General features: G+C 49.3%; 1 protein-coding gene across 6 annotated transcripts in view; it reads left to right on the forward strand.

The window, feature by feature from the left end:
* The window catches only part of ACAN (aggrecan), an 88,179-nt gene that overhangs the window by 42,463 nt on the left and 22,853 nt on the right, over positions 1 to 22,863 (forward strand). For 4 of the 6 annotated variants that reach the window (XM_081888362.1, XM_081888360.1, XM_081888365.1 and 1 more), the window contains 10 exons: positions 122 to 508; positions 1,801 to 1,975; positions 3,411 to 3,538; positions 4,557 to 4,850; positions 11,882 to 12,364; positions 13,179 to 13,353; positions 15,724 to 15,851; positions 17,550 to 17,843; positions 18,915 to 19,094; positions 20,348 to 22,783. In XM_081888362.1, the coding sequence (XP_081744488.1) occupies positions 122 to 508; positions 1,801 to 1,975; positions 3,411 to 3,538; positions 4,557 to 4,850; positions 11,882 to 12,364; positions 13,179 to 13,353; positions 15,724 to 15,851; positions 17,550 to 17,843; positions 18,915 to 19,094; positions 20,348 to 22,783 (4,680 nt within the window). The remainder of the gene's footprint in view (positions 1 to 121; positions 509 to 1,800; positions 1,976 to 3,410; positions 3,539 to 4,556; positions 4,851 to 11,881; positions 12,365 to 13,178; positions 13,354 to 15,723; positions 15,852 to 17,549; positions 17,844 to 18,914; positions 19,095 to 20,347; positions 22,784 to 22,863) is intronic. The other 2 variants (XM_081888363.1, XM_081888364.1) reach the window with 1 other exon arrangement.

A 22,863-nucleotide genomic window follows, 5' to 3' on the forward strand; every position in this document is an offset into this window, starting at 1 on the left:
TGGTCCCTAACAATGCCCCTATGAAAGATTTCACCTCATGCCACCGATAACCACCATGTCTAGCAATGGGCAAATGCTGCTGATTTCTCCCTCACTCACCTCCTCATCTTCTTGGAACCAGCAGATCATGGTGCCACACTGAGTGTGAGCATACCTTTACGCTCCCCCCTGCGCATTCCCCTGGGAAACACCCTGACCATCCCCTGTTACTACATCGACACATTGGAACACGTCACCACGTCTCCGTTCACCCCGCCTCTGACTCCACGGATCAAATGGAGCAAGCTGTCGGGCAGCAAAGAGGTTGTCTTGCTGGTGGCCATGGATGGGCACGTGAGAATCAACACTGCATACCAGGAGGTGGTCTCTTTGCCCAATTACCCAGCCATACCCACTGATGCCACGCTGGAAATCAAGGCACTTCGCTCCAACGATACTGGGATCTATCGCTGCGAGGTGATACATGGCATTGAGGATAGCCAGGACACCGTAGAGGTGAAGGTAAAAGGTAAGGTTGCATCTTTTCCTGTTGCTGCTGCTACGGCTGACCTTTTTGAGTTGGGTTCTCCAGATGGCCATGCACTTCACACAAGGAGTGGTTGGCGCGGCAAGCTAGCAGGGCTTACCAGATCTTCCACCACTGGCATCGCTGCAGCTTACCTGGAGGCAGTGAGTTTGGTGCGGCCTACCGCCACCGACTGCTGTTAGATGCAGGAGAAGTTGGCAACAATGGTAGTTTGCTTCGCTGGGTCTAACTGCACGAGTAGGGGGATTTTGACAGGCCCATGACATTGTTGGGGACTGGGCAGAGGAGGAATGGTGGAGACCGCCTCCCCATCCTGACCCTTCCAGGGAGAAGAGAGAGGAAGACAGTATAGATTTACAACAGGGGGTTGAGGGAGGTTGCAGCTCAGAGGCTGATGAAGGGGAAAGCTGCGAAATTATGGGAAAGACAGAGCAACACCCGGCTGAAACATTGTCATTAGAAAGCTTTCCAGGCCCTCCAGATTCCAGAACCCGGAGAGCCTTAAAAGTAGGAGAGCAAAGAGCTCAAAGACAGAGGGCCCATCTCAGCAACCTAGAGGAGATGATGAGAATGATGAATGAGGAAGTGGGAGAGATGCTGGGTGGAGATTCACTCGGGACAACACCATTATCCAAGAGGCTGGGTTCTATAGCCTCTCTCTGCAAAGACTGAAATTAAAAAAGGCTGTAAGGAACTTTTCCTTGTCTCTATAATTCCTGGGCAACCAGCCGGTAGCCACTGACAGCATCCTGACAGACATGTGGCAAAACGTTTAACTGCATTCTGTGCTTGCCATGGTAGTAATCCTGCTCACCTATCAATTGGTGTTAAAGGGGGGGGCGTGAACAGGCTGATCAAATGGACTTACACATTTAATGTCATGTCAGTTTTGTCCTTTAGGGTTAGATTACAGGTCACCACCATGGTACCTTTCCCTTGCCCATCCTGAAATTTGACTTGAAAGAAACATTGTGTTGTAGCCAATGAGAATAAGTTGCAGTGTGTGCTTGGTTGCAGCGTGTGTGTTTGTGTGCGGTGCCTGCAACACTTTCTCCAGTTTGAAGGAGGGCCCATGGGCCCCAAAAGGGAAATTTATGTGTTTCAGAACTGCAGGGACCCAGAAGCAAGCACACAGGCAACGCTAGATTCTCTGCAGTATCACTCCAGTTCCTGAAAATCCTAAGTCTCTGCCCTCTACCTCACTTTTATTTAAACTCAACTGGTTTGGGTTATTTACTGATGCATGTGTGTATGTTGGTGAATGTGTTTTCCAGGCATAGTGTTCCATTACAGAGCCATCTCCACCCGGTACACTTTGGACTTTGAGAAGGCCAAGCAGGCCTGCATCCAGAACAGTGCTGTCATTGCAACTCCGGAACAGCTCCAGGCTGCCTACGACGATGGCTTTGACCAGTGTGATGCTGGATGGTTGGCTGATCAGACAGTCAGGTAAGTGCTGGCAGGGAATTATATGAACAAACCACAGGGAAGAAATTGGCCATTGGGAAAAACTCAGGTTATCATGGACAAGGAATCAGAAAAGGGTCAGAGGTCAATGTGACTAGGGGCTGTTCAACATCGAATTTTGCTTCTTGCAGCTGTATTCTGCAACATGGCATTGGGTATATTGTTGATTTTCCTGCTCTTTTTGTACTGCAGTACCTGTTGGGTTATGGAGTTGTAGCTTTTTGACCCATATACCCTCATGTTATATCAAATTTCATTCACACCAGTGGACATCACAACGAATGTCACTGGACGTCGCTATTCTTCCATCTTTTCTGCACATACGTGCTTCTTTTCCCTCATGATTCCCCCCTGAAAACAGCAGGGAAGAACTGCATGTGGGAATGTCACCCCAATTTTCATCACTTTGCTCCTGCAATTTCCCAGGTGAACGGAACATTATTATTTTTTCCTCAATCAGATCAAGGGATGCACATTGGCCTTCTCCCTCAAATTTCATATAGATGCTAAAGAGGTTTGGAGTGGTGGTGACTGACCAGGAACAAGACCTGGGGGTTGTAGTGGATAATTCAATGATGATATTGACCAAGTGTGTGATAGCTGTGAAGGTGGAGAAGTCCATGTTAGGGACTGGAAATTAAACAACCAATATCACAATACAACTCTATGTTGTAACCACACTTGGAATACTATGTACACTTCTGGCCATCTCACCTCCACAAGGAAGTTGTAGAGCTGTAGCAGGTTCAGAAAAGAGTAATCAAAATGATCGAGGGGCTGGAGCAACTCCCTATGTGGTTGCAACATTTGGGGGGTTTTTATTTAGAGAAAAGGCAATTGAGTGGGTATGCGATGGAGGTGTCTAAGATCATGCATGGCATAGGGAAAGTGAATAGAGAAGTGGTTTTCTCCCCCTCTCTCATACTTTTAGATCCTGGGGATTCAGCATCGATAATATAATTTACTTCTTCATGTAGTGCAGTCAAACTATGGAAACTCCTCCCTCAGGGTGCCATGATGGCTACCAACTCGGATGACTTTAGAGGAGGATTAGACAGATCTATGAGGTCAACACTGTATATGGCTTGGCTACTAACCCTGATGCCTATGTTCTACCTCCACTGCTGTTGGTAGTATATCAAGTGGGGACAGCTGCTGTTGCCTTCAGGTTCTGCTTCCAGGCTTCCCATGAGCATTTGGTTGGCTACTGTGAGGATGCTAGACTAGATGGGCTTTTGATCCAGCTGCTAGGCTCTTCATACATGCATAGGTGTATATCCAAATTCTGCTTAGGTTCCCTTTGCTCTTCAAGATACTATCTCCATCCCAGAACCATACAGTAAACAGTATTTCTCCACCCTACCCCCAGGCAACACAGTCTTTTCTTCTCACTGAATCTTATCTCTCACTGAATCAGGTACCCAATGCACCATCCCCGGGAAGGTTGTTATGGTGACAAGGATGAGTTTCCTGGAGTGAGAACATACGGTGTTCGTGAGACGGATGAGACGTACGATGTGTATTGTTATGCAGAAGAAATGGAAGGTAATTGTTTCTTACTTCTTTAACACTTATACACTCCATTTGCCACCTCAAGGTACTCTTGTGGTGCAGCAGAACCCTGGGTGACTTTACATTCATGAGTTAGTTTCTCCAAGTGCTCGAGGTTATCATTTTGAATAAAATATACGTGCAATCTTATCTGCCCCAGTGCTGGTGAACCTCCAGCCCTTGGAACAAACTTCACCTGTCACCTCTCCCCATTTAGACCACAAAGCCATTTTCTCCAAGCCATGACTACCTGCCCCACATCTGATGTCATATGTGATGCCCGGTGTCAGGCAGGTAAAGGTGGCTGCAGGGGAGGAGGGGAGGATTAAACTCCCCAGGGGAACTGGCTGGCCTTGCAGATTGTAGGATTGGACCCCGTTCCCCAGGCATCAGCTGAGTTGAGTCTCGCTTGGTTCAGTCTCGCATCAGCCAGTTCAAATGGCATTTTAGTGGCAACTCTAAGTATATAAGCCTCCTTGGCTTTCATCCAGTATCTTCAAACTATCTTTCCTATTCATGACATGCTTGCCATTTTGAATCTCCTCACCTCTGTTCTCTTTGACCCCTTGAGCCTGTGAACTATCTAAGAAAAGGTCAAGATCACTGTGTAAAAAGGAAAAGATGCAAGCCTTCAGCTAATCCTTGGTTTAAGTACTTTAGATTACTGAAGTTTGTGGGAGAGCTTCTCCTGCAAATTCCAAAGATTTCAGAAGCCACAGTAACTCAGATCAAAGCCTTTAGTGTGGCCGTCCCTGTTTTGTGGAATAGCAATCCTGTCAAGACATGACAGGTGCGCACTATCTCCACTTTCCAGAAACAGTTGAAGACATTTTTGTCCCGAAAGGCTTTCCCAGCTAGTTAAACCGGTCTTGACCATGAGTGTCCAATTGTTAGGGTTTGGGCTCTTGTTGTTTTTGTGCTTTTAACTATCTTGTGTGTAAATTGCCTTGAGACAGTGGTTTAGAGGGCAATTAATGAATCAATAAATAATAATTGCTGTGTGTGATTGCAGGGAAAGTCTTCTACGCCACCTCCCCGGAGAAGTTCAGCTTCCCAGAAGCTGCAGAGAAATGCCACCGCCTCGGCGCTCGTTTGGCAACAACGGGAGAACTGTACTTGGCCTGGAAAGATGGGATGGATGTCTGCAGCGCTGGCTGGCTGGCAGACCGCAGCGTCCGGTACCCCATCAACAAGGCACGCCCCACCTGTGGTGGCGGCCTAGTCGGGGTGCGCACCGTGTACCTCCACGTCAACCAGACAGGGTATCCTCACCCTCATTCCCGCTATGATGCCATCTGCTACGCTGGTAAGTGCTGGGTCCCAAGTTATTTCTTCGTACTTTCCTGGATGCAAGAGTACAGAAGCATGAGAGTCATCAGCCAATTTCCAGTAGCAGTCAGTGGGTTATCTAACCTCCTGTCACCATCAGAACTTGCCCCTTTACTGGATGGAAGAGGTGATAGGGCTGGGAGAGACACCCATTGTCAGGGACTGGGCTGAGGGTAACGGGACTGAGGAGGAATGGTGGAGGCTGGCTGTCCTCCCCTTGAACCTTTTAGAGAAGAGGAAGGCAATAATAATAATAAATTTTATTTATACCTTGCCCTCCCTGGCCAGAGGAGGGCTCAGGGTGGCTAACACCAGTAAAATTACAGTAAAAACATAATCTCTTGTGACAGAGCATTCCACCAAGTCGGGGCCAGTACTGAAAAGGCCCTGGCCCTAGTTGAGAACAATCTAACCACCTTGCAACTTGGGACCTCCAAATTGTTGTCATTTGTGGACCTTAAGGTCCTCCACAGAGCATACCAGGAGAGGTGGTCCCATAGGCGGTCCTGTATTGATTTACTGCAGTGGTTTGAGGGACGCGGGTAGTGCTGTGGGTTAAACCACAGAGCCTAGGACTTGCCGATCAGAAGGTCGGTGGTTCGAATCCCCGCAACGGGGGGAGCTCGGTCCCTGCTCCTGCCAACCTAGCAGTTCAAGAGTACATCAAAGTGCAAGTAGATAAATAGGTACCGCTCTGGCGGGAAGGTAAATGGCGTTTCCGTGCGCTGCTCTGGTTCTGTGATGGCCTGGGATTCCGAGTCTGAGAGCGATCCGGAGGAACCCCAGCCGGCACAGGAGTCCCCGCCTCCAGGGCCGGCTGAACTGGGGCAAGGCCTAGTTGCTGAGGAAACTCAAGAGCAGGCACCAGGTGAAATCATTCAGGCCCCAGAGGTGCTGGAAGACTCAGTGGCTACAGGTGAGCCTCCTCCAGGACCCAGTAACCCTTCGGCCTCTCCTGATCTGCAGAGGCTTAGGGCAGAGAGGCGAAGGGAACTGGTGTCTCCCAGGAGGAGTGCTCGCCTTAAGGCCAAGAGAGGCGGGGCTTCTGGGGGCCGGGACCGCCCCCGGCCTTAGAAGAAGATAAAGGTCAGGCAGCCCGGTCTCAGGTTGCGGGAGCAACGTCGTTGTGAAGTATCTGCTTTACCCAGTCCTTGTTTGGCACTCCCAGTGTGCCTATTCCTCGCCTGGATTCCTGCTTCTGCCTTACCAGTGTTCCTGCTTCCCCACCTGGACTCCTGCTTCTGCCCTACCTCCGTTCCTGCTGACCTGCCCGGCTCCCTGTTGATCTTGGCCTACGGTAATAATACCTCATCCCCCCTGGGACCAGCACAGTTTGCTCCCGCCACACCCGCACTCCCTCTTTGTTGGGGTGCGTTCGGGAAGATTCAGAGGCCATGGCTGACCAAGCGGCTACATTGTTGGCAATAGCCCAGGAGAACCAGGCCTTGACGCACACCGTGCAGCAGCTCAGTAACGTGGTTGCGGCACTACAGCAGCGTTTGGACGCCCTACCGGCTCCTGGGGCCGACGCCCCGGCTTCTGGCAAGTACCCAGTGGCCTTGCCTGAGAAGTTTGATGGGGCTCCGGCCAGCTTTCCCATGTTCCTTGCCCAGGCCAAGCTGTATATTCAGGGGCGCGCCCGGAACTTCCCCGACGACCGCACCAAGGTGCATTTTTTGATTAGTTTGTTAAAGGACCAGGCGGCCAAGTGGGCGTTGCCGCTGCTCAGGCAAGACTCCCCCTTGCTGGCAGACTACGGGGGGTTTTGCAATCTGTTGGAGGCCGCGTTCGGCAACCCTTTGAAAGGGAGTCAAGCCAACCGGGCGATTCGGCGGTTGAGACAGGGCAAGTCCAAGGTGGCCGCATACACCACAGAATTCCGGCTGCTGGCACAGGACTTGACCTGGAACGACTCTGCTCTTCGGGACCAGTATCTCGAGGGGCTTTCAGATGAGATACTGGACCAGCTGGCCACAATGGAACGCCCCACCACGCTAGACGCTCTTATTCAGCGGAGTCTACAGATACACGATCGGCTAGAGGACCGGCGTCAGGCTCGGGGCCGCCGGCACCTCCAGTTCTCGGCCCCGGGGTCCACCAGCAGCCCCACAGGCCCAGCTGAGTCATTGGAGGAACCCATGCAGCTTGGGGCAGTGCGGCCACGCCTCTCCCCCGCAGAGAAGTCGCGGCGTCGGGAGGGGAATCTATGTCTCTATTGTGGCGGAAGCGGACACTATGCACGATCCTGTCCTGAGAAACCGCCAACCCCAGTAGCTGATGGCCCTGGCTCCTTGGGGTCCCAAACAGCACAGAATGGGACCGCACCAATCGAATTACAACACCTTATGGTTCCGGTACATCTATACCCTCCAGGAGGGCCATGGATTCTTACCCATGCCCTGGTGGATTCAGGGGCAACCCGCTCTTATATGGACGCTGCTTTTGCTGCCCAGCATCGGGTGCCACTTCGGAACAAGCCAGAACCGGTACAGGTGGAGGCAATCGACGGACGGCCACTGCGTTCGGGCGCCGTCACTCGAGAGACCCAGCCCCTGGTCCTGTGCCTCCAGCAGCACCGTGAGATGCGAACTCTGGATATTGCCTCCATGCCCCGGTTCCCCCTGGTGCTTGGGATGGACTGGCTAGAGGATCACAATGTGCAGATTGATTGGGTCAAACGGACTGTACACTTCCCAGACCCCAGTTCGTCTGCTGAGACTGAGATGCTAGCAGCTGCGCCCACTGAGGAGGCTGCTGCAACGCTCCCCGCGGAGTACCGGGACTATCACGACGTGTTCGAGGAACGGGGGGCAGACCAGCTGCCGCCGCATCGGTCCTTTGACTGCGGCATAGACCTCCAGCCGGAGCGCCTCTACCGGTGAGTCGCTTATACTCGTTAACAGAGCCAGAGCGCGAGGCTTTGCAGGACTTCTTGCGCAAGAACCTGGAGCGAGGGTTCATTAGACCTTCTACCTCGCCCACTGCTGCGCCAGTGCTCTTTGTTAAAAAGAAATGTGGGGAGCTCCGCCTTTGCCATGATTACCGGGCCCTGAACAAGATTACCATCCCGGACCGGTACCCCTTGCCCCTTATTTCGGAGTTACTGGAGCGGGTGCAAGGGGCGCAGGTGTTCACCAAGCTAGACCTCCGGGGTGCCTACAATTTGATTCGGATCCGCGCCGGGGATGAGTGGAAGACAGCATTCGGGACCCGGTACGGACAGTTTGAATACCTGGTTATGCCCTTTGGTTTGTGCAACGCGCCTGCTGTGTTTCAACGGTACATCAACCACGTATTTCAGGACTTGCTAGACAAGTACGTGGTGGTGTACTTGGATGACATTCTGGTTTACTCTCGTGACCCGGCGTGCCACGAGGGCCATGTCCGGACCGTGCTGCAGCGCTTGCGTGAGCATCGTCTGTATGCAAAGCTCAGCAAGTGCGAGTTCCATCAGCAGTCAGTGGACTTCCTGGGTCATCGACTCTCACCAGGTGGGGTGCAGATGGATCCTGGGAAGGTGGCAGCGGTTCGAGAATGGGCGGCACCTCGGAACCGCAAGGACCTACAGCGTTTCCTGGGGTTCGCCAACTATTACCGGACCTTCATTGCGGATTATGCTCACCGCACCACCCCGTTGACCCGGCTTCTGCGCCCCAAGACGCCGTTTTCCTGGGACAAGGAGGCGGAGGAGGCATTTCAAGGGTTGAAGGCCTGTTTCCAGAGAGCGCCAATCTTGCAGCATCCGGATCCTTCTCGACCCTTTGTGGTAGAGACTGACGCCTCCAGTACGGCTCTCGGTGCCGTCTTGTCTCAGCAGCACGAACCGGAAGCGCCACTCTTACCCTGCGCCTTCTATTCCCGCCAGCTCCTTCCAGCGGAGCGTAACTATACCGTGTGGGAGCGGGAACTGCTGGCCATCAAGGTGGCCTTTGAGGTTTGGCGCCACCATCTTGAAGGAGCAAGACACCCGGTGGAGGTGAGAACCGACCACCGGAACCTGGAATACCTCCAGACCACCCGCAAGCTGAACCAAAGGCAGGTCCGGTGGGCGTTGTTCTTTTCCCGGTTCCAGTTCCGGATCCGCTACATCCCTAGCTCCCAAAACCAGAAGGCGGATGCCCTGTCCCGGAAACCTGAAGACAACGCAGACACGGTTCAGCAAGCAGCACCCACCACGATCCTACCACCAGCTGCATTCCTGGCCACCCAGGAGGTTGAGCCACTGCAGGCTCGGGTGCGGGAACAGCAACGGGTCGACGCTTGGGCCCAGGAACGACTCCGGGAACTGGCCGAAGGATCATGCCCTCAGTATCCAGGGCTGGTTTCGCATCAGGGTCTTCTGCTGCACCACGGGCGCCTGTACATCCCACCAGGGCCGCTGCGGGCTGAGGTTCTCCGGATGACCCATGACGCTCCAGCGGCGGGGCACTTTGGGCGGTATCGGACCACCCATCTGGTAAGCCGTGAGTTTTGGTGGCCCCGCTTGAAGGCTGACGTGGCTCGCTACGTCGCTGGTTGTGACGTCTGCAGGCGGGCCAAGGGGCCTACCGGGCGACCCCCCGGCCTTCTTCAGCCGTTGCCGGTTCCACCACGTCCTTGGCACACAGTTTCTCTAGACTTTGTAGTGGAGTTACCCCCGTCTCGTGGCTGCACCTGCCTTCTAGTTTTCTCCGATCACTTCACGAAGATGGTGCACTGTGCCCCCTGCCCATCCATACCCTCAGCTAAGGAAACCGCGCAGCTGTACCTTCAGCATGTCTTCCGCCTGCATGGCCTACCTGAGCGTGTAGTATCCGACCGCGGCGTTCAGTTCACGTCCCGGTTTTGGCGTGCTTTGCACCAGGCCCTCGGAACAGAGGTCTGTCTCTCATCTGCTTACCACCCACAGACTGATGGCCAGACAGAACGGGCGAACGCGGTACTGGAACAGTACCTCCGGTGTTACTGCAGCTACCAGCAGGACGACTGGGTCGACCACCTAGCATTGGCGGAGTTCGCTTATAACAACGCGGTGAATGCGTCCACCCAGCAGACCCCGTTCCAAGCCAGTTATGGCCTTCACCCACGGTTGTTTCCGGATGTGCTGCCGGCATCTGCGGTCCCTGCGGTGACAGAGTGGCTTCAGGAGCTCCAGTCCCAGCAACAGCTGTTGATGGAGCAGCTGCGCCAGGCCAAGGAGGCGTACAAGGTCCAGGCCGACCGCCACCGCCAGGTGGGGCCGGAACTTCACGTCGGTGACTTGGTATGGCTTTCCACTCGCCACCTCCACCCTTCTCGACCTTCGCGGAAGCTGGACGCCCGGTTCACCGGCCCGTTCCCTATTGTGGACCAGGTCTCGCCTGTGGCATTCCGTCTCCAGTTGCCAGCAAACCTGAAGGTTCACCCGGTATTCCACAGGTCCCTTCTGAGTCCGGTGGCCCCACCCGACGAGTTCCACCCAGACCGTCCCCGACCGCAGCCAGTTTTGGTGCAGGGAGAGCCAGAGTACGAGGTGGAACGCATTCTGGACTCCCGATACCGCAGGGGAAGGCTGCAGTATCTCATTGACTGGAAGGGGTATGGGCCAGAGGACCGCTCCTGGGAACCAGCGGTCAACGTCCACGCACCTGCCTGCATCCGGGAGTTTCATGCAGCGTACCCCAGCAAGCCGGGTCCGGGCCCTCAAGTGAGGGGGGGGCCTGGGAGGGGGGATGGTGTGATGGCCTGGGATTCCGAGTCTGAGAGCGATCCGGAGGAACCCCAGCCGGCACAGGAGTCCCCGCCTCCAGGGCCGGCTGAACTGGGGCAAGGCCTAGTTGCTGAGGAAACTCAAGAGCAGGCACCAGGTGAAATCATTCAGGCCCCAGAGGTGCTGGAAGACTCAGTGGCTACAGGTGAGCCTCCTCCAGGACCCAGTAACCCTTCGGCCTCTCCTGATCTGCAGAGGCTTAGGGCAGAGAGGCGAAGGGAACTGGTGTCTCCCAGGAGGAGTGCTCGCCTTAAGGCCAAGAGAGGCGGGGCTTCTGGGGGCCGGGACCGCCCCCGGCCTTAGAAGAAGATAAAGGTCAGGCAGCCCGGTCTCAGGTTGCGGGAGCAACGTCGTTGTGAAGTATCTGCTTTACCCAGTCCTTGTTTGGCACTCCCAGTGTGCCTATTCCTCGCCTGGATTCCTGCTTCTGCCTTACCAGTGTTCCTGCTTCCCCACCTGGACTCCTGCTTCTGCCCTACCTCCGTTCCTGCTGACCTGCCCGGCTCCCTGTTGATCTTGGCCTACGGTAATAATACCTCATCCCCCCTGGGACCAGCACAGGTTCGCCAGAAGTGGCTTAGTCATGCTGGCCACATGACCCGGAAACTGTACGCCGGCTACCTCGGCCAATGAAGCGAGATGAGCTCCACAACCCCAGAGTCGGCCACGACTGGACCTAATGGTCAGGGGTCCCTTTACCTTTACCTCTGATGGAGGTCACAGCTCAGAGACAGGTGAACAGAAGAGTTGGGAGGTGTTGGGAGAACAGAATGGGGAGACAGAGACAGAGCAGCCAGCTGACATGTTATCACTGGAAAGCATTCCTGACCCCCCTTCTCCCAAAACCCAGCATGCATTGAAAGTGGAAGAGCAAAGGACTCAAAGACAATTAGCCCCGGGTGGCCAGCATAAAGGGAAGTGCTGTTGCTAGGAAGGGAGGGAGGAGGAGCTCAGCTGGAGGAGCGCCATTAATCTAAGAGGCAGCATAAATGAGCCCCTCACTGTGAATACTGAATAAAGATTCAGTAAGAGCTTCCTTGTCTACTTCCTTGGCTGTCTGATGTGAGCAGGAGAGGATCAGAATTCACTGAAGCCTGACACTCATGGAGAGCCACTGCTAGTCAGTGTGGACAATACTGAGTTAGATCTGTCCACCGTGTAAATTTCCTATAAACCCCCCTGATGTAACATTGTTTCAGGACTTTGAGGGACCTAAGGCTGTAGCTTTTGTATTCATCCATTGCATTCATATCCCATGAATCCTCACTCTTTCACCCTAGGTCGCGACTTGGACACAATCATACATGAGAACCTCACTGGCGAGATAATTGATGAACTGGGCAGTGGCTTCACCATCCAGACAGTCACTGAGACGGATGTTGAGCTGGAATTCGCACGCAACGCCACGGAGGAGGAGGCCCGAGGCAGCATTGCCACCTTGGAGCCAATAGACTTTACCGCCTCGGAGGTGGACGAAGGCTTCACAGCAACACCAGATCTCTTTGTTACTAGCTTCGTTGAAGAGGCAGAGAACAGGACAGATGTGGGGATCTGGGAGGATCTAGAAAACGCCACCTTCTCGCTCCTAGATGCTCTTCCCACCACTGATACCCTGGAGGTGAGCTCAGTGGAAGACAGCTTGTGGGCTACCGTCACGCCAGGACTAGACTCCACCTTGCCATTTACCGGGGAAGATCAAATTGTGCCGGGAACAGCTGCTCCTGATATTGGCCTCATTCCTGGGCAACCCATTTCTCCCACAGGTATGTGGCAATGCCTAGTGCTATATGCAAATGCAGGGTAACAATATCCACCTGATTCAGTAGCCCAGTGTGGTCCACAACAAATCACATAAGAATGTAAGAAGAGCCTGCTGGATCCGGCAAAGTCCCATCTAGTCCAGGATCTTGTTCTCACTGTGGCCAACCTGAAACCCGCAAGACGGACCCGATCACACCTAGAAATGGACAAGTCTGGCAATTCCAGTTTCCCAATTTTCCAATCCAGTGTTCACGTCTCCAGATTTCTCCATCAGCTAGGAAACCTTCAAAAAAATGACCTCATGAAAAATTGTCAGCATTTTAGTTGCATTTTTCTGAATGCACATGTTTTTGCATGCAATTGTCCCTAATCTAATGCAAATTTTCTATATTGATTTCACTGAGACACACACTATTATGCATACTTTCCCCTAATGTATGAATTTGGGGGCACATTATTGGGTTGGAGAGCTTCATTGCAAAATTCAGAGGTGTGAATTTCAAAGAACAGCTGCATTCTGCTTTCCATATTGTTTTAAGAAGTGCAGATTGGGTAGGTTCACATCAAAAGGAAAAAGCTAACTGAATTTCTCCTACATCCCAATCACAAAAATTTCAAGGAAAACAGGACGGAGCCAAAACCAGTGACATACACTCATCCTCCAGAGGGAACTGCTTTTAGAGTCAGTTTCAGTTCTCCGGAAACACATATTGAAATTGCAGAAATATTAGCACATCTCTAGGGGAAAGTCAATGCAAGTGTTGATGGGTTCATGCCCAGTTGCCCCTTCAGTTGATTTTTCTTTTCCTTCAACAGGTGTCATCTTTCATTACCGGCCATCCACCAACAGGTATTCCCTGACTTTTGTCAAAGCTCAGCAAGCTTGCCTGGATAATAATGCTGTGATTGCCACTCCTGAACAGCTGCAGGCAGCCTATGAGAATGGTTACGACCAGTGTGATGCTGGCTGGCTGAGAGACCAGACAGTCAGGTAAGGACAGATGATGACTCAGCAGGTCCAGTGGGAAGGTTAATGAGCAGGGTATTTTTAGCCTGCAGGGTACATGATGAAGTGGTGGGATGGATGCCATCTTCAAGCATTTGAAGAGCTGTTGTGTTGATGATGAAGCCAATTTGTTTTCTATTGCTCCAGAGAAAAAGGATCTGAGTTAGTGAGTTCAAATTACAAAAAAGGGGGTTTCAGCTAAAGCAGGGATAGGGAACCTTGGGTCTTCCAGATGCTGCTAAACTATAACTCTTGCCTTCCTTGACCTCTGGCCATATTAGCTGGACTTGATGAGAGCGTCCAAGAACATCTGGAGATGAACAAGGTCTATGTCTCTGACTTGATGGGAATTGGAGTCCAATAGCATCTGGAAGGCAATGGGGTGGTGGCTCCACCCACCTGTCAACATGGCACAAGGCAGGGGGCAGCTCAGAATCTAGCCTGATAGCAAGCTCCTTTGCTCTCCCCTAAGTACTATAACTGTTGCTTACAGAGAGCTGGTGTGACATAAGTGGCTAATATTTTGCAAATCCCAGAGCAAATTGCATGCAGCTGCCGGTCTCAGTGTCAGTATTTGATCAGATGATTCTTCTGAGACTGGAATAGTTCTTGTAAGATGATGTTTGCTGTGCCACAGGCGTGCATCTTTAAAAAACAAAAAAAGGATTCTATTTTCTTTAGACCTATTGTTTCTTCTCATATGCAGATATTATTATTATTATTATTATTATTATTATTATTATTATTATTATTATTATTATTTATTACTTATACCCCGTCCATTTGGCCGGGCCTCCCCAGCCACTCTGGGCAGCTCCCAACAGAATATTTAAAACACAGTAAAAAATCAAACATTAAAAACTTCCCTAAACAGGGCTGCCTTCAGGTATTTTCTAAAAGTCAGGTAGTTGTTTATTTCCTTCACATCTGATGGGAGGGCATTCCACAGGTTTTAGCATTTAATGAAACTAAAATACATACAATTAATAAATGAATGCTCATTTAACTGTGTGGCTTTGCTGGTGATCTCATTTCTACTATTGCTACTACCTCTACCATCAATGTATTGATCTACATTGGGGAAAGACTGTGGCTCAGTGGGAGAGCATCTGCTTTGCATGGAGAAGGACCCAGGTTCAATCCCTGACATCTCCAGGTTGGGCAAGGAATATCTCCTGCCTGAAACTCTGGAGAGCCACTGCCAGGCACTTTGGACAACACTGAGCAACATGGTCTGCCTTGTTATGAATCAACTTCCTATAGCCACTACTAAGAAGGTGATGTTTCTCATGTGGCCAATCTAATTGAGCTTACAGTCATGCCTGTGCCATTGCCGCATCCATTCTGCATTGTGAGGAGACATTTCTTTAGTGTGGCTTTATCTGTACTTCGGATCTCCTTGCCTATTGACAACTAAGCAGGTGCCTTTGGTGAAAGTTTTTAGGTGCCTGCGGCCCTCAATGCCTTTTTTGCAGCCCTCAGCAACATTTGACACCCTCCAGCCTTTGCACTCCCTTCCCAAAGTTGGGTAATCAAGGAGATGGTTTTTGGGAAGGAGGTTGTGAGGGCCCTGGCAGAGTCCAAAGTCCTCCTGTCTCCTTCTCAAAGTCTGCTTTGCACTTTCCCAGCCTTGGGAAGGAGGAAGGAGGGCTCTAGGACTCTGCCAGAGCCTCACTCCTCACTTAGCAGGCTTTGCGAAGGCAGTGTGGAGCCTGGGGGTGAGTGCCAAATTTTGGCCTCACTCTGCCCCACATATGCCAAGGCTTCATCCAAAGTACTCTTGTACCTCGCTTTGTATGAAAAGTTGGGCTGCCCTGTTTTAGACGCCTGCTGAAAACTTTTTTGTTTTGTTTTGCCAAGCATACCTAGAAATATAATTAGTTACCCTATACAGTGGTACCTCGAGTTAAGTACTTAATTCGTTCCGGAGGTCCGTTCTTAACCTGAAACTGTTCTTAACCTGAAGGACCACTTTAGCTAATGGGGCCTCCTGCTGCCGCCACGCCACTAGAGCCCGATTTCTGTTCTTATCCTGAAGCAAAGTTCTTAACCTGAAGCACTATTTCTAGGTTAGCAGAGTGTGTAACCTTAAGCATATGTAACCTGAAGCGTACGTAATCTGAGGTACCACTGTATTTGTTTCAAAAGTGTTGTTGAGTTTCTATTTGCTTTTAATGGTGGTGGTTTCATGCATATTTGTTTCTAATTGGTTTGTGGATCCTAGCTGTGTTTTATTTACAGCTTTATTCTGCACACCACGCAGAGAGCTCTTTGATCAAGGGGTTCATACATCTTCTAAATAGATAGATGGGTGAGATCTTGGATAAAAAATTAACAAATGTCTTTAATGGCCAGGTACCCTATTGTGGTTCCGCGGAGCAAATGTGAAGGAGACAAAGACGACATCCCAGGTGTACGGACATATGGCATGCGCCCAGCATCCGAGATGTTTGATGTCTACTGCTATATTGACAGACTAAATGGTAAGTTTTCTTCCATAATTCCTGCGTTGGAGGTAGAGGAGTAAAGTGCATTTGAATGTATTCATGCACCAGACACAGTTCCGGATTTACTTATAAGCTAAACAGGCTATAGTTTAGGGCCCCACTCTCTTGGAGGCCCTAAACAATTTTAAAGGGGAAAAAACTGGATGTATGTTTCCAAAATATAAGATAAAAAACAAAATTAAAGAGTGCTTGTAGACTAATGATAAGGCAGCATAGACTAAGGGTGTGAGTCTTATGCCTACTGACTGATTTCATGTAATACATTATTTATTTTGATCCCATTATAAAACTACTTTCATCTTTATTATTTAGTAGACCTATAGTATTATTTACTAGTACATACAGTTCCCTATTACCCCCACTTGCTACTCTAATACTATATATAAATATTATAATTATTTAACACAAAAAAACAGCGACAATTTGTTGTTGACAAAGGACAGCTGGACATATAAAGGGCCCCATTACCTTCAGTAGCTTAGGGCCTCATCAAACCTAAATCCGGCCCTGGCCAGACATGTTAATATTCTGGTCACCTCACCTCAAAAAGGATATTGCAGAGTTGGAAAAGATTTAGAAAAAGGCAACCAAACTGATCAAGGAGACAAAGCACCCCCTATGAAGAAATGCTACAGCGTCTGGGACTTTTTAGTTTAGAGAAAAGGCAAGTAAGAGGTGACACGGTAGAAGTTTATAAAATCACATGGAGAAAGTGGTTGGAGAGATACATTTTCCTCCCCCTCCCATGGCACTCATAAACATCCAATGGAACTGAATGCTGGAAGACTCCATCTTCCGTCAAGTGGTTTAACCATTTTTAATGGTTAGACTATTCCGAAATGGCAAAACTGACCAGAAAGCTCAGGGATCAAGAAGTCAAAAACTTAAGGAAAGAATGGGAAAAAATTATATTTTACTTAGACCACTGTAAACAGATGAAAACATTAGCAGGATTTTATTCTAACTTGCAGTGTAACAAATACTGTGGACAATATGGATAGATACAAAATATAGACTATGAAATGATATGCAGTTGAAAATGTTGACAATAGGACCCAGGGAGGGGATGGGGGAAGTCTTGAGATTCAAAGAAATCTCTTTATATGGGTATGTATTTGGTTTTGTTATAAATTTATATTTGTAAAATCAAATGAAAATGATTAAAAAAACAACAATTTTTAACAATCAAACCTGGGGAACCCTGGGGAACCTTTCTGAGGGGAATTGGGGTCTCCTAAGAATTCTCAGTACCTTTCCTATATTTCCCAGGATTTTTGGAGGAAGCCATGACTGTTTAAATTGGGATGGCGATGCTTTAAATGCATAGTGCAGGTGGGACCCGCCTTAGTAATCTCACTGTCCCCCATGGTGAAATTTCATCACTTACATAATTTGCATATTTAATTACATAAATTATGTTCTCATTACATTAACCCACCCCACGTATTTCAGTGCAGAGGAAATGCAATGCAAATATAGAGGAATGTAATCAATCAAGTTCCATTTGTGGACTGAAGGCAAAGGTGAACAGCAATCATATTTGCTGGATTAATTTATGTTCCACACATGGGACGAATAAGGGAATGTCAGCAATTTCCACCCCCCATTTCCATTTCCATAGGACCTCTCCAATATATCTAGCCAAAACTCACACGCTTACTATTTTATCCCTAGGTGAGGTCTTCTTCGCAACACAACCAGACCAGTTCACCTTACAGGAAGCTCAAGAATACTGTCAGAGCCAGAACGCTACACTGGCTTCAACTGGTCAACTCTATGCAGCCTGGAAGCTGGGTCTGGATAACTGCCGGGCTGGCTGGCTGGCTGATGGCAGCCTTCGATATCCCATTGTTCACCCACGTCCTGCATGTGGTGGGGAGAAGCCTGGTGTGAGGACCACCTACCTGTACCCCAATCAGACGGGATTCCCTGATCCTCAGTCAAAGCACCACGCTTTTTGTTTCAGAGGTACTGTCCAGGAGAGTGCTGTTGTGATCAGGTCATGCTCACAGGCTTCCCACAAGCCTCGGTGAGAACAGGATGCTGGACCAGATGGGCTTTGAGCTAGCAGGCTCTTCTTCTGATGTTCTTGTGTCTCTGTGACTCATCACAGAACGTTTTTCAAGCACTACAAGGCCAGAATAATACCACATAATGTATTCCAGAAGAGAAGAATGATGTGAATTGTTTTTAAATGGTGAAACTGTAAGCCACTTTGTGTCCAAGCCTGGGGAAAAGGCAGGATTTTAATATTGATAGTGACATTGGTATTGGTATTGATCTTGTTAATAATTTTATTATTTGTGACCTGCCCATCTGACTGGGTCGCTCCAGCCATTCTGGGTGGCTTCCAGCGTATCCAGAAGCATAATAAAACACCAGACATTAAGAACTTCCTTATACAGTGGTACCTCAGGTTACATACGCTTCAGGTTACAGACTCCACTAACCCAGAAATAGTGCTTCATGTTAAGAACTTTGCTTCAGGATGAGAACAGAAATTGTGCTCCGGTGGCGCAGCGGCCCCATTAGCTAAAGTGGTGCTTCAGGTTAAGAACAGTTTCAGGTTAAGAACAGACCTCCGGAACAAATTAAGTACTTAACCCGAAGTACCACTGTACAGGGTTGCCTTCAGATGTCTTCTAAAGGTTGTATAGTTACATATCTCCTTAACATCTGATGGGAAGGTGTTCCACAGGGAGGGTGCCACTGCCAAGAAGACCCTCTGCCTGGTTCCCTGTAACCTCACTTCTTGCAGTGAGGGAACCACCAGAAGGTCCTCAGAACTAGATCTCAGTGTCTGGGCTAATGATGAAATAGTAAAAATAAAAATAAACAACAAACAATGTAAGACTTTTAGCTGAGAAAATGAAATATGGGGGTCATGATGGACTAATGAGAATTACATTGAGTTGGGCATTATTCATTCAGAATTGAGGGTTTCCAAAAATTCTCCCCACACTAAACAGGGTAGACATAAGACCTCTGAGACAGACAGGACACTCTTGGATATTCACTGTGATGTTTTTTGTCTTTCAGCTCAACCATCTCAGTATGAGGGCATAGAGGAAGAGCTCATTGCAGCCCAGCTAGTTCCTGGGGTCGAGGAAGTCCCTTCTGGGGAGGAAACAACTGTGGAAATGGAGTTTGCCACTGATTCTGAAAATCAGACCGAGTGGGGAACAGAAGTATTTCCAACAAACATATCATTGTTGTCTGGTATGTTGGGCTCCATGGTTATAACTTTGAAGCCCTATTCAGAGGTGGCTATAACCGTGTGCTTCCTATGTGTGGTGGACATAATGATGCATGTAGACCAAGGGTGAGGAACATATGGTCTCCAGATGTTGTTGCCTATTAGTCATGCTGATTGGAACTGGTGGGAGTTGGAGTCAACAACATCTGGAAAACAAGTCCTATGAAGAATGGTTGAAGGAACCAGGGGAGAAGACAAAATTGAGGAGACATGATAGGGCTGTTCAAATAGCCAGAGGAACGTGGCACAGAACAGGACAAAGATTTCTTCCTTGATGCCCCAGAGAACAAGACTAGATCCAAAGAACTCAATTGGATGGTAGATTTAGAGAAGGTGCCTGCCTGATATATAATAGGGGAGATCTCCAAAGCGTAGCCACACTTAAAGGCCCAATTCTGACATCGTACAGAACAGACCTGCTGACAGGATGCCTTTTCCTGCAGAATACAGCAATAGGTGTGGCACATAGGGGATGAGAGGATCTTTTAGGTATTCTGGGTATCCTGATTGCAGGCTGCATAAGGCTTTGTATGGCAGTACCACCACCTAGAAGTTTGACCAGTGGCTAAATGGCAGCCAATGAAGTTCTTTCCACAGCAATATGGTGATATTCTGCCCTAATGAACAGCCAGGTCTCTGTCTTTTTGCACTAGCTGCAGCTTCCAGGGCAACCCCATATAGAGCACATTGCAGTACAGGCAACTCCCCCATTTCCACATGTTCAATATGTGCTTGACCGTGCATACGTGAGTTGCTCCGAACCTGTAAGTGAGATGAAAATATCACAAAAATGTTACAAAAAGGGACAGAATGGGGCAGTTGCAGGCTTTTTCCAGTGGTGTTTCAAATATATGCGATTTCACGGACATATGCAGTGCCTCAGAATGTGACCCCCACATAAATGGGGGGGGCTGCCTGTAATCTAATCTGCCAATGACCAGCACATAGTCAACAGTGGAACAGGAGATATCTGCAGTGAAAAGGATCCAGTAGCAGGCAGTGGGTGAGACTTTCTGCTTGAGTTCGTGGGCTGCCATAGCTAGTGAGAGATGATAATGGACAACTGATACTGAAAAGAGTTCAAACTGATGTTTCTCTTTATATCATGTGAGAAAATGTCATAGTGTCCTTGAACAAGATTTGTTTAATGTTCTCTCTCTCTCTCTCTCTCTCTCTCTCTCTCTCTCTCTCTCTCCCACACACTTCTTTTTTTAAGTGATTCCATCAGCTGTTGCTCCTATTGATGCCATACCTAGTGAGACAAGTGTAGAAGCTCCAATCACACAAACATCTGCTTCTGGGTGGACATCTGGAGCTCCAGATACAAGTGGAATGTATGAACCTAGTGGAGAACCCTCTGGATTTGGAGAAAGCGGGTTTCCTTCTGGAGCCACAGATTTCAGCGGACTCCCTTCTGGTGAGAGTGGCCTACCATCAGGAGACATAAGTGGCCTGTCTTCCGGTGATATTGAAGTCAGCATTTTACCTTCTGGAGATGAAGAACTGACATCAGGGATTGGCTCAGGAATCCAAGAGCGAGTACCTGGACTTCAAGAAGGCAAAGGGGTTCCAGAAATCAGTGGGTTGCCTTCTGGATTCAGTGGAGATGGTTCTGGTGTGGACTTTTTCAGTGGCTTACCATCTGGAGAGTATGATTACAGTGGTCTCCCATCTGGATTTCCCACCGTGTCCCTTGTCAATGCCACATTGGTGGAAGTTGTCACCACAGCAACAGGCAAGGAAGTTGAAGGGAAAGGAACAATTGATGTCAGTGGAGATGGAGACTTATCAGGGTTGCCCTCTCCTGGATGGGACATGAGTGGCATAACCAGTGGGTTACCCTCAGGATTTGATGTCAGTGGAATACCTGACATCAGTGGGTTTTCCTCAGGACTTGATATCAGTGGGGAGCTGCCTAGGATACCTGATTTCAGTGGATTACCATCCGGACTGGACGCTAGCGGACAACCATCTGGCCTACCAGATATTAGTGGGTTGTCCTCAGGAATTGACTTCAGTGGGGAACATTTTGGGATACCTGATATAAGTGGCTTCGTGGACTTGAGTGGCCAAGCTTCCGGTACTGATGGAAGTGGCGAGCCTTCAGGGGTTACCTTCATAGATGCCAATTTGTTTGAAGTGACAACTCCTTCAGCTAAAGAAGAAGAAGGCAAAGGATTTGTAGAAATGAGTGGGTTGTCTTCAGGAGATGAAGATCTATCAGGCACAGTGTCTGGAATGTTAGATGTGAGTGGTCAGCCTTCTGGCCAAATAGACTTCAGTGGGTGGACTTCAGGATCTCATGAAATTAGTGGACTTCCAAGTGGACTAACAGACATTAGTGGTGAAAGTTCTGGTGTTGGTCTCACCAGTGGCTTGTCATCTGGAATTTATGATTACAGTGGGCTCACGTCTGGGTTTCCCACGGTCTCCCTTGTGGATACAACTTTGGTGGAAGTTGTAACACAGCCATCAGTTGCCCAGGAATTTGGAGAAGGGACATCTGGGGTATTAGAAATCAGTGGATTTCCTTCAGGAGATAGGGAGGCATCTGGAGAACCATACGATGTGACAACAGTTAGCGGCTATCCATCAGGAACAACTGACATCAGTGGAACATCATCGGGTGTTCCTTATTTCAGTGGAGAAATTGCTGGTGTCACTGACCTAAGTGGAGAGTCTTCAACTGTAGCTGGTACTAGTGGTGATGCCTCTGGAATCCCAGAAATCACCTTAGTAACTTCTGATCTTATAGAAGCTGTGACAAGCCCTGCAGTTTCTCAGGAAATGGCTGGAGGAACAGAGGCAACGCATCCCCATTTTTCTGAATCAAGTGGGGAAACCTCCACGACTGGTGGAGAGACTTCTGCATATCACGAAAGTACCATAAGCCCACCTGAATATCATGATATTAGTGGTGAAACGTCCACATTTCATGAAGCCAGTGTAGAAACCTCTACTATTCATGAAACCAGTGGTGAGATATCCACATTTCATGAACCTGGTGTAGAATCCTCAACTGTTCATGAAACCAGTGGTGAGATATCCACGTTTCATGAAGCTGGTGTAGAATCCTCAACTGTTCATGAAACCAGTGGTGAGATATCCACGTTTCATGAAGCTGGTGTAGAATCCTCAACCGTTCATGAAACCAGTGGTGAGATATCCACATTTCAAGAAGCTGGTGTAGAAACTTCCACCATTCATGAAACAAGTGGTGAAGCATCAGCATTACCTGACAGCCACCCTGAAATGCCAACCCTTTATGAAACGGGTAGTGAAACATCAGCATTGCCTGAAAGCCATACAGAAACATCTGGAGTACCTTACTTCAGCGGATTGCCCTCTGAGGCACTTGAAGAAAGAAGCCAGATTCATGGGGATAGTTCTGGGCCACCCCCTGACCCTGCTTCTGACATTCCAGAGAAAGCTCTGCTGCCAGATAGTCTACCAGGAACCAGTGAACCAGATGCGCACTCCAAGCATCTAGAAGAAGGCCAGGTTGAAACAGAGGCCTATACACACAAAATACCAGGTTCGGAAACAGAAGGTGCAGCTTTTCCAGAGGTTCCACCAACACCTCCGACTGCTACTGATGTCCTGCCTGAAGTTTCACCAGAGGTTACAGATGAGACGGAATCTACTACACAAGGTACAGTAAAAAATATGCAGTGGAACCCCCAATAGCCAGCCTTGGTTATCTGAATCTCTAGAATGCTCACACTCCCTGAG

The sequence above is a fragment of the Podarcis melisellensis genome (genome assembly GCF_964234715.1).
Source record: "Podarcis melisellensis genome assembly, chromosome: 14".
NCBI classification, from domain to species: Eukaryota; Metazoa; Chordata; class Lepidosauria; order Squamata; family Lacertidae; genus Podarcis; species Podarcis melisellensis.